At 37.9% G+C, this 14,188-nt stretch overlaps 1 protein-coding gene across 1 annotated transcript; it reads right to left on the reverse strand.

The window, feature by feature from the left end:
* Positions 1-191: 191 nt before the first annotated feature.
* On the reverse strand, positions 192-14,188 carry baiap2l2a (BAR/IMD domain containing adaptor protein 2 like 2a). The gene is made up of 14 exons (XM_042393555.1): positions 14,126-14,188; positions 13,567-13,642; positions 11,510-11,596; positions 10,098-10,159; positions 9,912-9,983; positions 9,466-9,546; positions 9,243-9,374; positions 7,697-7,795; positions 6,323-6,389; positions 5,546-5,759; positions 5,079-5,144; positions 3,393-3,579; positions 1,678-1,718; positions 192-1,212 (listed from the first exon to the last, which is right to left on the reverse strand). The coding sequence occupies exons 1-14, from the start codon at positions 14,177-14,179 to the stop codon at positions 1,134-1,136; spliced, it is 1,317 nt and encodes a 438-aa protein (XP_042249489.1). The 5' UTR covers positions 14,180-14,188; the 3' UTR covers positions 192-1,133.

Consider the following 14,188-nt stretch of genomic DNA (forward strand, 5'->3'; position numbering starts at 1 on the left):
ACAGAGAGAGAGAGAGAGAGAGAGAGAGAGAGAGAGAGAGAGAGGACATGTGTGGAAATGGCATCCTCTTAACGTGACAAAGTGATACTCAAACACAGAGAACAAAAGTGACAAAATGTTGCACAAGGTCCCTTTAATAAACACAGTATGACTGTTTATTATGTAATAGTAACTCATTAATGTTCTTGTTAGTTACTATTTCACATTATAGAGCAATATTATCATTATGCCATCAGTTCAATATGTCATTTGCTTATTGAGTGATACACAAAGGAATAATATGATGCTATTAAGATGATATTACATTAACCATGAATGCATTGCATTATTCATTGCAGTTCTGCCGCTGACATTTTATCCTATTTTTACGAGATATTACACTCTCTGCCAGAGGTTACATCATCATATTTCTACAAGCCATTTTTCCAAAGTACATTTGTAATGTAATTAACATTCGGTTATGGACTTAATTTAGTAGACCACGTCGAGAAAAATGGCAGAGACACAATACAATGGCAATAAAGACGTAAAAAAAGATGTTTGAAGCAGCTACATACAGTACATGGCTCCTTCCCTGAGCTTTAACATCTTACCTGACAACATTTTGCCACCAATTCCTAACATCAGCTGTACATTATATACATTTCATAGACAGTAATCATTTGTTGCCAAATAAAGTCATTCAAGTGTCATTTCTTGTCAGAGAAGATTTCAATGTCAATATATCATATATCTCAGAGAGGGAATGATCATATAAGACAAGGTAAGATCAATGCACATATTGGTTTATGTTGCACACATTAGTATCACAGTGATTCATTATTAGCATTTTACTGATCACAAAACCAGAATCAATCATGTAAAAATCAACATGGACATTATGGACAACAAAAAACATGAATAGATGGTGGTTGGTTGGTTTACCGAGATCTACAAAATGTATATCTACAGTGCTTGCACACCCAAGAATCCTAGAATATTTATTCAACTTAATGTCCCCTTTTCCTACTTGGTGTAGGAGGACATTACGGCAAACGGAAGAATGTCAAAACAATCTCCACTCAATGTGGACTTGCTTAGCTTAGCTTTTTGGCCACACATACTGCACTGCTGTTTCCAAGGTCAGAAATGAATCAGCGATGTAAACGCGGGCCAGATCTGTCATTGGTCAACGTGGGCTTCAGCTTAACTGTAGCAAATGGGTTGGTACCCCTGCAAAAAAAAGAATGAGGAAAGGAGAGAGGGAAATTAATGTCAGAAGAAGACAGAGACAAAGTGGAGAAAATTTATATAAGAAAATGCTCTGGCCCAAAATAATGTCTTTGAGCCTAACAGTAGAGGTTATAGGAAGAGAAATGGGCACTGCATTCCAACAAGCATCATCTAACAAACTGTTCACTTGAAGTGAGAACGCTAGCCATCGTTCCCAAATGGCCATAACTGAAAATGGTTTCAGTACTAAACTGCACTTCAAACTCTAATGGAAGGAAAGCGATTCTGTGCCATTTAGATCACTGCCCTCATCTGTTGTTCTCTGATTTAATGGGTTCATGATATACTTCAAAAATATCATTAGTTTCTCCAGAGGAGTACATGATTGGCCTCCATTTGAACATTTTACAAACCGTCTGCGCTTTCAAAGCAGAGCTGCATGCGTTCCAGGTACATTATTCTTACCTCGGGAAGAGTTCTGGTTGTGATCCATGAGGTTGTGATCTCTGCGGAAACATATGAGAAAGGTAAAAGGTGAGCAAGGCGAGGGCCAATCCAAACCACAAAACGTAGACATATGCGCTAATGGAGTCTCAGCAGGCTCCAGTCCTTGACCCTTCACCCTTGTGCTTTCAGTCAGTCCTCCCACAAGCTGCTCACTGTTGTGCTGTGCCAGTCAGCCCCACACACACTTCATAGTGTGTCCAGTTGACACAAACTGCAAAATCACATTTTTATAACAGAGATGGACGAAGGAACAAACTACAGCAGAAACCATGCAGAGACATCTAGTAAAATGTATCAGTATCACAATCTGCTTTGTCATTTGCACTGTTGGCTTGAGATCAAGATTCAAAGCTGAAACGCTTTGCAGTGTCACTAAAAGCACCATTTTCCATTATGAAATATCTTACTTATTGCCCTTTTATTATGTGATAATTTGCTTCAATATCAATCATTTTATAAAACCGAAATACCACAGTTGAGGAGGGCCGTTCATCAAACTCCTTCCTGCTAAAATATCTCTGCATGAAATGGAAACAGAAATGCTTTTCAAACCATTATGTGACTGAAAAGCATTTCCAAGGAATCATTATCACACAGCAGCACGGTAAGGGTTGCATACAACATCAGACCTATTTCGTCAAGAGGAACGAACTTCAAATAGGTCTTTAACTTAAAAATCAGCATTCAAAGGATCAGAAAGAACAGAAAAACACAAACACACACACACACGCACACCAACACACACAACCTCCACCATCAGCAGCTAGAGCTTCCTCCCTGCATCCACCAGAAAGAGGGGTGAGGTGTCATTGAGAACAGCACCGTGCCACAGTGCCCCTGCTGGACAGACACGCAAAATACCATCAAAGATATACATAGTATATTGTATCTCACTGGAGCTGTCCCATATCATCTCTCTGTTCTCATTGAAGAAAATACAAAAGTGCTCAGTCTATGGTTATACACGTTCACTCAGTTCCCCTATTTGCTCTGTGTTCAACAGCTGTCTCTGCTTTGGTTAATGCAAACTACTTTTACCAAAACTTGATAATAATTAATCAGTTTAAATACAGATTTATCAAGACAATGTAACCAAAAATTCCAAAATAAAACTCACTGTTCTAATAAGGCACTCTTTATAAATGAGTTATAAGTTGTAACTACTGGCTGTATTCATGGCTAATAAATCATTTTCTGGAAAACAGCTGTGGACAATCTAGACAAACATTTGTTTATTAACAACTTATGAACATGTACAACTGCAAATTTGATTGATTAAAGCCCACTATTAATCACTTATTAACATCTATAATAAGTGATGCAGACTTGATATCTTATTAGAAAGTGAGAAACCCATGAGAATTTATTAATGTAATATCAACTGTATTATTATCAAAAAGAAAGCATAAACACCAGCACACCGATGGGATTTTTCACAACCTGGCTACCTCAGAATTTTATTCCTATTATTGGGTTTTTAACTGATGAATAAAGCATTAGTAAATGATTTATTAACCATTAATAAAGCCATTAATTATAACTTATAAAGACTTTACAAACCCAAAATGTCTTGAACATAGATTGTAGAAGAGCTTTTCATTCTTTTAATGAGAGAGAATTGATTGATTTCAGCTATGCATGATCAATAATCAGTCAGTGTCAGATTGCCATACCTTGTTTTCTGAATGCGACTCTGCCCTTCTGTCAAGGGTGGGAGTGACTGGTTGCATCTCAGAGTATTTATTTGAAGACATATATGGCGGAGGTGGAGGCGGAGGGGGCGGGGCTCCGTTCTGGCTGCTGTTTCCTGCTTGGTTGAACAGGTTGCTCATGCTGCTGCTGCTTCGGAGAGTGGAAGTACTGAAAATACACAAAAGTTCACCTTGTTTTCTTTGTTGAAGAAGCATGAAATCTGTTTTTTCTCACTTGACACTTGAGCTCCTTTCCTCACGAGATGCCCATTGTACTTCAGACTTAAAGAATATTAGATTTGAACATAAAAAAATATGAGATTAAGCATGCTCTGCTGTTTGAACTACATTAGATTTCACATCAAATACATATATTCAGTGCATTTGATCTACATTTACATTCACATTTTAGGCATTTAGCCATGGCATGTGTCTCCAGTGACTGAACAATACTTTAGTTTAGAGGCTCTTACTGGTCCACCTCACAGCAATGGGTCACCCAAATATCTTAAATAGTTCATGTTATTATTCCAGGCCTGAGTTTCATGATGACCCTCTTTTAAAACCCATAAAACAGTAGGAACAGCCTAGGGGAACTGCAAAATGTATTATGTATCAGGTTTGAAAGGCAAACGTCATGCAGTGGATGGATTGTCAATCTATCACAGAACTCACTAATACATAGTGTAGCTGGAGGCACACTCACATCTATAGGCATTTAGCAATTAGGGTTTCATTGTGATTGACCTGCATTTCTTTGGACTGATGGAGACACACAAACATAGAGAGAAAACATGCAAACTCCAGGACCATGGTCAAATTCAGACTGACTTGCTGTGAGGTAGTGATGCTAATGAATGAGCCAACAGGCTCAAAATACTTCAAAAACTATAAATGAAGTCACACAGAAAATAGGAAAAGATAATTTTTAGATAGATGGCAATGATGGTGTCTTTGAATTTAGTGATCATTTGTTTTTTTTAGCGACTTTTTTTTAATCCTTCCTCAGGGTAAATTGTACTGTGGTGATGCTCTGAGTTTTCATCTAGCGCCATCATCAGATCAAAATTATAAGTTGTACAGTTTGGTTTGTGACCAAATACCTGCAAAACTAATGGCATTCCCATCAGCCTCAGCTGTACTTTGTGCTCAGTGCTAATAGGCAAATGTTATCATGGCAACATGCTAATCTAAGGAGGTGAACATGGTAAACATTACCTGCTACACATAAGCATGTTCACATTGTCAGCATTTTAGCATGCTGATGTTAGCATTTCACTCAAAACTTTGCTGTGCCAAAGTGCAGCCTCACTGAGCTGCTATGTCTTGTTATAAAATTAGATGGAAGAGTGGCTTTGGCAGCATCTGTAGTTCTGTTTGTAGTTCAGAAATGCAAGACTGGCAGTGTCTTTGGGATGTTAACAACTGCTACCTTCTTGCTACTGTATATAATCATGAATATTTAACATAACCTCAGTATACTGAGGCTAATATTTATATTAACCTACAGATATGGAGGACTTAACTTGCATTCTATTGTAACTCTTGTCTTTTGTCATGATGTTATGCATAGTAAAAGTTAGCATGATATGACTATACATTTCTGCCCTTAGCATGACAAAATGTTATTCAACAGTCATAATTGGGTCCATTTTAATAGACGTTTACCTGGAGCTAGTTGACTTTGGAAAATCCTCCACTGCTTCCACGTAGGAAGCTGGGAACCATCCCTGACTGAAAATGAAAGGGACAGAAATTAAAGGTGACATAGTGGATTCAATGTTAATGTAAAAGTACAAATATATAAAAGAACACTTTGTAGTACACAAAGTGTACAGAAAGGTTCTGTTAGTAGTTTTTATCCTTATCATTAATGTTTCAGTTTCATCTTTTCATCTTCTAGCCTGTAACAATACTCATTTTTAAAAAATATTCTGTTTTCCCCGAAACATGGTTGCTTCTATAAATGTAAAAGCTGATTTTTCCCAAGAATAAGGGGCATGTGTCTACGAAACTGAATGTAATAATGTTTGTAAAGTAACTTAATATGTTGAACTATTGAATGTATCTGACATGTACAGTGGATACAGATAGAGAGTGGCAGATACACACACTCACAGGGACACATCTCTCACCGTGAACTGCTGTCAGAACGTCCAAACAGCCAGCCGTTCTTGGGCTGTTGGACTGGCACAGTGATCATCTCTCCCCTGGTGAAGGGCAGCAGGGTGGGTTTGGAGCCACTAGGCTGGTGGGCCACCAGGGCCCTCATGGATCTTCCTCCACCAACACCACCACCACCTCCAGCTGAATCTCCAGAGCGAGACATGCCTCCATAGGGAGATGGGGCTGTAGAGATGAAAAATGAAACACATAGGTGCAGAGAGGGCAGTTTACAACACAGGCAGCAGCTTTGGTGAACCTACTTAAATGGCAAAGAATCTTTTAGAGGGGAAACATGGAATTTAAGGAGAAGTACAATTCAATATTCTATTTATTCTTTATATCTGTTTTTGATACACCCTCACTGTATCTATTTTTACTCTAGATTAGCAAACTTAATAATTAGAATGACTTTGGGCAGAGGAAAGTACAAATGAGGAGGTATGAAAGTGCATAATTTGCAAAACGATGCAGAGGGAGAGTGAGAGAGATGGACGAAAGAGGGAGAAACAGAGATAAACGGCTTAAAGAATGATAAAGCGGCTGGTAGAGTGAAGGCAAAATGAGCTCTGATATACAGGAAGAGGCATTATGAGCTCCAAATGACTTACAGACGAAAATGAATATTACAGAAACACTGTGATTCAAAACAAAAAATGAAAAATGTTGCAACAAAGTAAAATGGAAAAATGTTTTTTGAGGACTTCAACAACTAAGAGGTTGAAGCTCTGTTCAAATGAAGCACTCACGTCTTGATGGTATGAAACCTAGGGGCTGCTCTTCTCTGCTCTTCCCGATCTCCTCCCTCATCCCCATCTGTACAACCAAGAATACACAACATTATATTACATGCACTGTTCCAGACAACTTAATCACTGCAGTTGTAATGTTAATATATCTTATAAACACCAGGAAACACCACAGTCATAATGGAAAACAGCTAACTCATATCAGAATTTAAAAAAAGGTCAGTCAGCCAGTTTTGTCAGTTTGGAATTTCACACATAAGCAGCTCCAAATGACAACTGCAACCTTTCTGCATTTGAGGACTTCATCATGTAATGTGGCATCACTGAAATCACACAGTATATAGGAGGGAATTGATAGAAAATGTTTAAAGTAGACTGAGAGAGTGCATGTTATCTTAAATAAACCGTCTTAATGTGGAGGGTGTGTTGGATATAATGCATGATGCAATACGAAGAGCATGTTGTGTGTGATTGTAGAAACTAAAATATCTGCCTGAACTGGCTCACAGGCTTCTCTCTGGGCAGGAATAAATCCCACCTCAAACCAAAACAAACACAGGATCCATGTTAATCCTCTGATTGTTATTACAGTAGGATGCAGGATCTGCAGGGTTCATTGGCATGTCACCTTTCAATGAGGAACAGACTGAAACTGACAGGGTTTATCTCAGGAGCGTCTCTGTTGTTCACTTGAATAGTAATTGCAGCCTTCATTCAAAGAACAATATGCTTTGAGTTTGTGAATTATCCATAATCCTATTATTTTGAGATATTAAGTTGTCTGAATTCATGCTCAAAGACATTACAGATTTAGTTTGCATGACAGCTTCAATTATTTAAGTGTCTGTGCAGAAAAATACTTATAATCTTATCACTATTACATAGTCTTTTATTCATGCGAGACAATCTGTGTCTTTCTATTTAAGCATCAGGTGAAATCCTCCTCAGAAAGCTTTGCCGTAACAAAATTATGCCTCATGCCAGAGGTGTGAGTCATACTGATGGCTTCAAATTCAATCAGGCTCAAACCACCAGAGGGCACCCTGGTAACAAAAATATTTTGCAAAAATTCACTTGTTTCCCTCCAACATGCTGTGTGACTGTGTGTAATGTAGTAATTAAAAGAAGATTAAGTCTGAATATCGTCCATGTCTTGGTGCTGATAACACCCACTTCCATCAAAATATGACTTCTTATCTAATATTTGTCTTATAAATTCAGTTCATTCAGTAACTTTAGAACAAAATTTTAAAAGTTATAATATCAGACAGATCTTATAGAGCTTCTCTCAATCCGTCTCAGACCCTGCTCCAATAACTCACTTTATAAACTCAGTGGAGTTGCTTTGTGAGTGACTGATTTCTATGAACTCACAGTGTTGTCAAGTGTGGTGGGCCGTCTGGCCTCAGGTCTTCTGGTGGCGTCCACATCCTGTGTCCAGGCATCCGCTCTCTGCTGGAGAGAACCCCCTGTCTGCCGCACACGCAGGCACACACAGACACACACACACACACACACAAATATAGAAACAGAAATAAATATAGGCACACACACAGAAAGTGCAGGAAAGTAACTAAGCATGTTTATTCAAGTACTATACATATACAATCAGTATTTCCATTTTCTGCTACTATATACTTCTACTCTATGACATTTCAGAAGGAAATATTTTTTACTCCAGTACACACTTATCTGACATCTATTGTTAGTTACTTTTCAAGTTTATATAAAAAATAAATACATTTTTTGGCTTGTGACCACTTACAAAAAAGCTGCATCTTGGAGCACCTTGTTACATTTTAGGGGCCCATTGCAACATGAGCAACATGAGATCACTTCCCTCTCGCTAATTTTGCCATGTCACTAATTGAAGTTAACACCATATTTGCGACCCTTGCATGAACCATGTGAGAACCCCGAAGGCATGCAAATTTAACTGCTATTTATGAGTGGTAATCATCTGTGAAACATGATGTTGCCACTATTTATGATCCATGTGTTAACAGTGCTCACACCCAAAAAATATTTCCCCTTTAGATGGTTTCATTTAATCAAGTGTCTGAGGCCAAAATTTCTAACATTTTACCAAAATATAAGTGAAAAAATAATTGAGAAACATGAACAATAAATAAAATAATGTAGCAGAACTCTCTGCACCTCCTTTTTATAGTATAAAAGTACAACTTTTGTACTAAGTACTTTTGCTAATAATACTACTACTTTTACTTGGGATTTTGAATGAAGGACTTTTACTTGTAATGGAGTATTTTTCATCGAAGTACTGGTATTTTCACTTAAGTAAAATATCTGAATAGTTCTTCAGCTGCAGAGGGTTAAACACACATCAGACACATGTGTGTCAGGTTTATTATAGTCCTCAACCATTGGCACAGTCTCAAAGGGCTTTGTGACTGTGACTCATTATGGAAAATTAAAAAAACAGACTTCTAATTCTCTATAAGTGTGTACCACAGTATGAAGATGTGGGTCAAGACGCAGTAATAAATATATTTCTTAGAAGTTTACTGATCTTAAGTTGCCAGACAGTAAATGTTTAATTGGGTCAGTATGGTGGTGTGATAAAATGGTGAGCAGGGAGTCCAAAGTTCAAACAGGCGACCTGTTAATAAGGCATCAGTCCTGCTGAAGTCACTGAATTTCTATCACCTCCAAAGCCACTGCTCTGCGATTGACCCTCATTATAAAAGGGGCCTCATCCCTGCAGGGGCCAATAACATCTCACATAATCATTACACATTATTGTGAATCATCTTTTGAGTGCCTTCCTGTCATTGTCTCCCTGACATTCATTGTAATGAGTCGCATGAGAAACCTGGCCCACTTGGCACCTGTAGTCAATAAGCCAAAACAAACCATGAAATATTACATTCACTAATGCTGTTTAAAGTAGGATGCACACCTTATTCATGAGGTGGGTGATGGACTGTACCAGGCCACAGTGTTTCTCAGCCAGGAAGCGATATCGCCTCTCCTCCTCTTTCATAGCCTCACCATGGCTCTCCCTGAGGAACCGCACATACTCACTACAATCCTGAGGATACACATAATTGACAGTACATGTATATATACAGTAAATATATATAGAGAGAGACTTATACAGAAAAAGTGAGAAATACACAGACCTGGTTAATTCCTCTGCTTAGCTGTCTATCCAGAGCTGCTGCCTGATTGTGGACTTCCATCTCATAGTGCTTTCTACTGCCCTGTGTAGCAGAGAATTCAGGGCACGTCTTTGTTATATAATCTCAGTCATCCAGAAACTGCAGTATAGTCTCAGTTCAATACCAATCCAGTGAAATTAAAGACATTTTCCATTAACAGTGGCAATCTCATCAGGATAAATGTTCATGCTAATATCGTGGTGGAATTAATTGCCACTGCTTTATTGCTAGATTCATTTATCAGATAACTCACTCTACAAACTACTCCTATGTCAATTACTATTCCCAGAATACCCTGCAGTTATTCATTTTACTTTTAATTTCTGAATATAATTATGAGATAGCAGCTTGTCATTCTGTGAGAGCCCCTTTTGACCTTCTTATGCCCTTGTTTGTCCCTCACTCACTGATATGTAGTCTATGTCAAGTCTAATGTTATTTTCCATCTCCTGAAGAACCTCCATGCTGAACCAGCGGAACTGGAACGACACACACAAAATCATATTAAACATGCGAGAAAATGAAGCACATAAGGGTTTTATCATACTCAGAAGTTGTGATGGACTGATTAGTGTAGTGTTGATGTAACTTACTACTCCCTTCATCTCCATGGTGAGTCTGCTTTGGCTCTCACATATCTGAATCAGAATATCTCCTTGAAGAGAAGTATTACATGCTACATTATATACAGTATATTATTAGAAAACAATAAAATAAAATCATGCAACTGTGTAATCTTTCTCCTTTGTCCACCTCTTATCTATTCATTAACCCTTGTTCTACACACTAATGCAAAATCTGTGGCTTTATCTCTTAAACACACTGCCATATACAGTACACACTCTCTCACACACACCAGCTGACACACACACACACTTACATTTAGCCACTGTGATTCCCAGGTGAAAAAGATTAAAGCGAGACTATGTAACTTTTGAAAGTAGAAATAACACTTTCTTTGTCTCACAAATGTAAAGTTACGTTAATAAGGAATAAAATACACCATCGTTCTCTTCAATACACTCACTTTAGATACATATTGCTGTGTAACTGACATTACTGAGTCAGTTTTGCTGACTTTGTGCCACTGTTACACTACATTTAAGCATTTTCTCATGCTCGTCTCTTGTGGCCACAGTGGCTGCTGTTTATGCCACATAAAAAGCAACTCTGACTTCTATGAGGTCAGAATATTATGAATAAAATTTAAACATTTTTTGTGGCATGGACACGGATATGGAATATTTTTGGAGATGGGACCTAAACACCTGATAAAAGCTCAAATTCTTTTAAAAAGCAGTTTTAATATTACTTTCTACCATGACATAACATTATATTCAGTAAATATGAACTGCATCACTCTACAGTGAGAGTAGACTAATGATCTAGTTTGGACAGTATCATCAACTCCAACTGCTAAAAGCAACATGAGTCCATTTTAGATCGGCTGGGTTAAGTGAGCAGAGCACGGCCCGCTGCCTGTCATCGTTTATTATTCATGCTCCCTGCTGGCATCTGATACCCACTCTGTCTCTCAGATAGATCTCACGAAAAACAAACTCAAACATATATAAAAGCTCTATAAATGTATTAAATGTATTATGAGCTGCAGGTAAAAAAGTCTATTAGTCTTTATAAGCAATGATTGTTATAGATACTGTGAAATACCTGCATTCAATAACTTTGCAGTTTGTCTTACACACTCACACATCAAAGCGCATGCTAATCACACATGCACACACACACACACACACATACATTTTACACATGCACAGAGTGTTAGTAATTGTGAAAGCTGTGTTGTGAAAGTGCTGCCAGAGGGTAAACTTTGGTCCTCATGACACGGAAGAACACTGTTTAATTAGTTTAATAAATGGCCATAAACACATCAAAGACAAAACACTCACATCCTGGCTTGTAGGTATAGAAATTCCCCCTTTTATTACCACTCAATAATCATGAGATTGCATGAGTCAGTTGTGCATGAATGCATAGATGCACATACCTATGGAGCGTGAGGACATGGTTTGGAAAGCCTGCTCGCCAATCTTTGAAAGTGCACTGAAGTAGGCCTCGCTTGTTACTGCAAGAGCTGAAACACACACACACACGCGCACACACACACACACACACACACACACACACACACACACACACACACACACACACACAATGTAGTCATTTGAAATGCAAATTTATTTGGCACATCATTTCCCATTTTGCATGGAGTTACAAAAGCAGCTAAACAGATCTATTAATTACAAAAGAGGAAATTATTCAATAATTCAAATGGTTATAGGCTATCCATTTCCATACACACAATTATCTCTGTGCTGTCATTTGGAAATATGCTTAAGATTAAAACAAGTCTATGGCATAAAATTACTGCTACCTTTGCATTTTGACCACTTGCAACTGCTTCTACTACAAATGATTATTTTAAAATTAAACTTTATTTTTCAGTCTTATCCTGGTTTTCACCATATTCTGGATATGATGTTTAAAAGTAGCATGAGAAACCTGGTATTTATATTCCTGTTTACATGATTCTAACAGTATCCAGGTTTTTGATAATCTGTGTCCAGTTGTGTCTTGATTTCTCAACATCTAAGCCACTCATTTCTCTACCAACAGAGAATGTTCAGAAACCTGCATAAGAAGTTTACATGCGACAGTATCCTGGTTTCTATTGGAGTACTCCAGGTACAGTAGCTTATCCAGGTTTCTGAAACCAAGATAATGTGTCTACATGTGCAGCACATAACCCGGATACTCCAAAAACTTGATCATCACCAGGATACTTGTACACATGTAAACAAAGATCAGGCTTTAATAGCAAAGTCAGCGGCGTGGCTATATGGATGACAATGTCTGTCGGTTGGTTCAGAGCTTTGATCCAGACTGAAATATCTCATAAACTACTTTGTTTTTTCTCATTTCCTCTCTCATTAATCATCTCATGGCCCCTCAGATTTATCTGTTGACCCTTTGGAGGGGCCCAACCCCTAGGTTGGGAACCACTTGACTAAACTAGCTAACTGTATATAAAGTAGTTCAAACTAGCTCCACCTCCAGCAGCTACAACAGTAACATGCTGCTTACACACTGATGCTTCAGTATCATCCAATACCTTTTTAAAAATCTTTTAAGTATAAGAGCTGTGTCAGTTGGATCTAAACAGACTCTAGTTTCATTCTTGGCTAAAGCTGATCAACATGTCAAGAAGTTATGGCTCTGCCCTGAACACAAAGAGGGGGGAACTTATAGCCTCTGTACAGGTGGCAACGAGAGACATCATGATCTGTATTTTATGTCTGCAGGGCATTTGGTGCAGTGGCTCTACTATGAAGTAATTGCTGATGATGTAGCATTAGTGCTACTGCATACATTAAACAAACATGTATAATGTGATATAAGTCGTATCACCATGTAAAACTGCATCTGTAGCTGAATTCCATTTGCATTTCGGCATCTTAGAGTCCTTTCACATTTAAAACAATGCACGGGTATTAGAGATGATTACAATGTGGATAATGAAGACATAAAATATAGATGCAATTACTGTACATTCACATTCAAATTAAGAGTTTAATGATAATAATCTATTTTCTACCTTATGGGACATACAGCCAACATAGTCCAATATAGAAGTATAGCTATAAAAATCAATCCAAACCAGTGTGGCCAATTAAAACTACTTTCAATATCTTAAACCACTTCCTCTATATAGGAAAATTAAATACAGCTGTGGCTCCTTGTTTGTCTGTTGACAATGTTGTCAAAACAACCCTCAAAGGCCTTGGTTACAGGCTCATAACCACGGCCAGATAATTTTGAAGGACTTTGGAATGAGTTCTAGTGAAATCGATACCTAACAGCTCTTGTATACTGTGTGCTACCATTAGTTTGTTTAATTTATGACACTTAAAGGACGCATAAAGGAAGGTGTGTGGTTTTCATAGACAGGAACGCCCATACAGTACAAAACATTTAGATAATCTTAAAGTGAGAAATTCTGATTAACATATTGTTTTTCTTTCTTCCTTTCTCTCTCTGTCTTACCCTGGAAAGCTTGGACGTAGCTGTTTCCCAGTGAAACCAGTTTCTGTAGGCTTGGGTTGAAGTCATCCATCAAGCCCTGTTTGAGAAAAACAAACACATACACACAGACAAACATATTATACCACAGACTCTGTTGTGTTTTGAAATTTAGAGAAACTTTGAGACCAACCTAAAGGAGAATCAATAAGATCCATCTTTAATTCAATCTGTATTTATGAGCACAAATTCTCCCTCTCAACATGTGTACAGAAAACCTAAAACTCTTGATCTCTGGTGTTCCAAATGGAGAAAATACTCCTTGAATTTGAAACTGACTTTGTCAATTCACATCATGTCTGCTTGAGAGACATTACATTAAAAAAAGTTAATCTGATCTTCATGCCATGTTTTCCATGAACAGTGTTCCAGTTTCCTGAAGAGTCACATGAAAACAAATCACAACCTGAGACAGACCACTGTTATAAATGCTCTTACTCACACAACAACTTACTGTTTGTCTCACAGGTAAATCTGTTGTCTAATCTGAGCTGTTGGCCAACACAAAGTATCTGTTACTCACTGAGTAAATCCCCAAGGTCGCGCGATGCAGCTGATCACTGTTCACCCCCGACATGTTTATATC

Source organism: Thunnus maccoyii, chromosome 18 (genome assembly GCF_910596095.1).
Source record: "Thunnus maccoyii chromosome 18, fThuMac1.1, whole genome shotgun sequence".
In the NCBI taxonomy this organism is placed as follows: Eukaryota; Metazoa; Chordata; class Actinopteri; order Scombriformes; family Scombridae; genus Thunnus; species Thunnus maccoyii.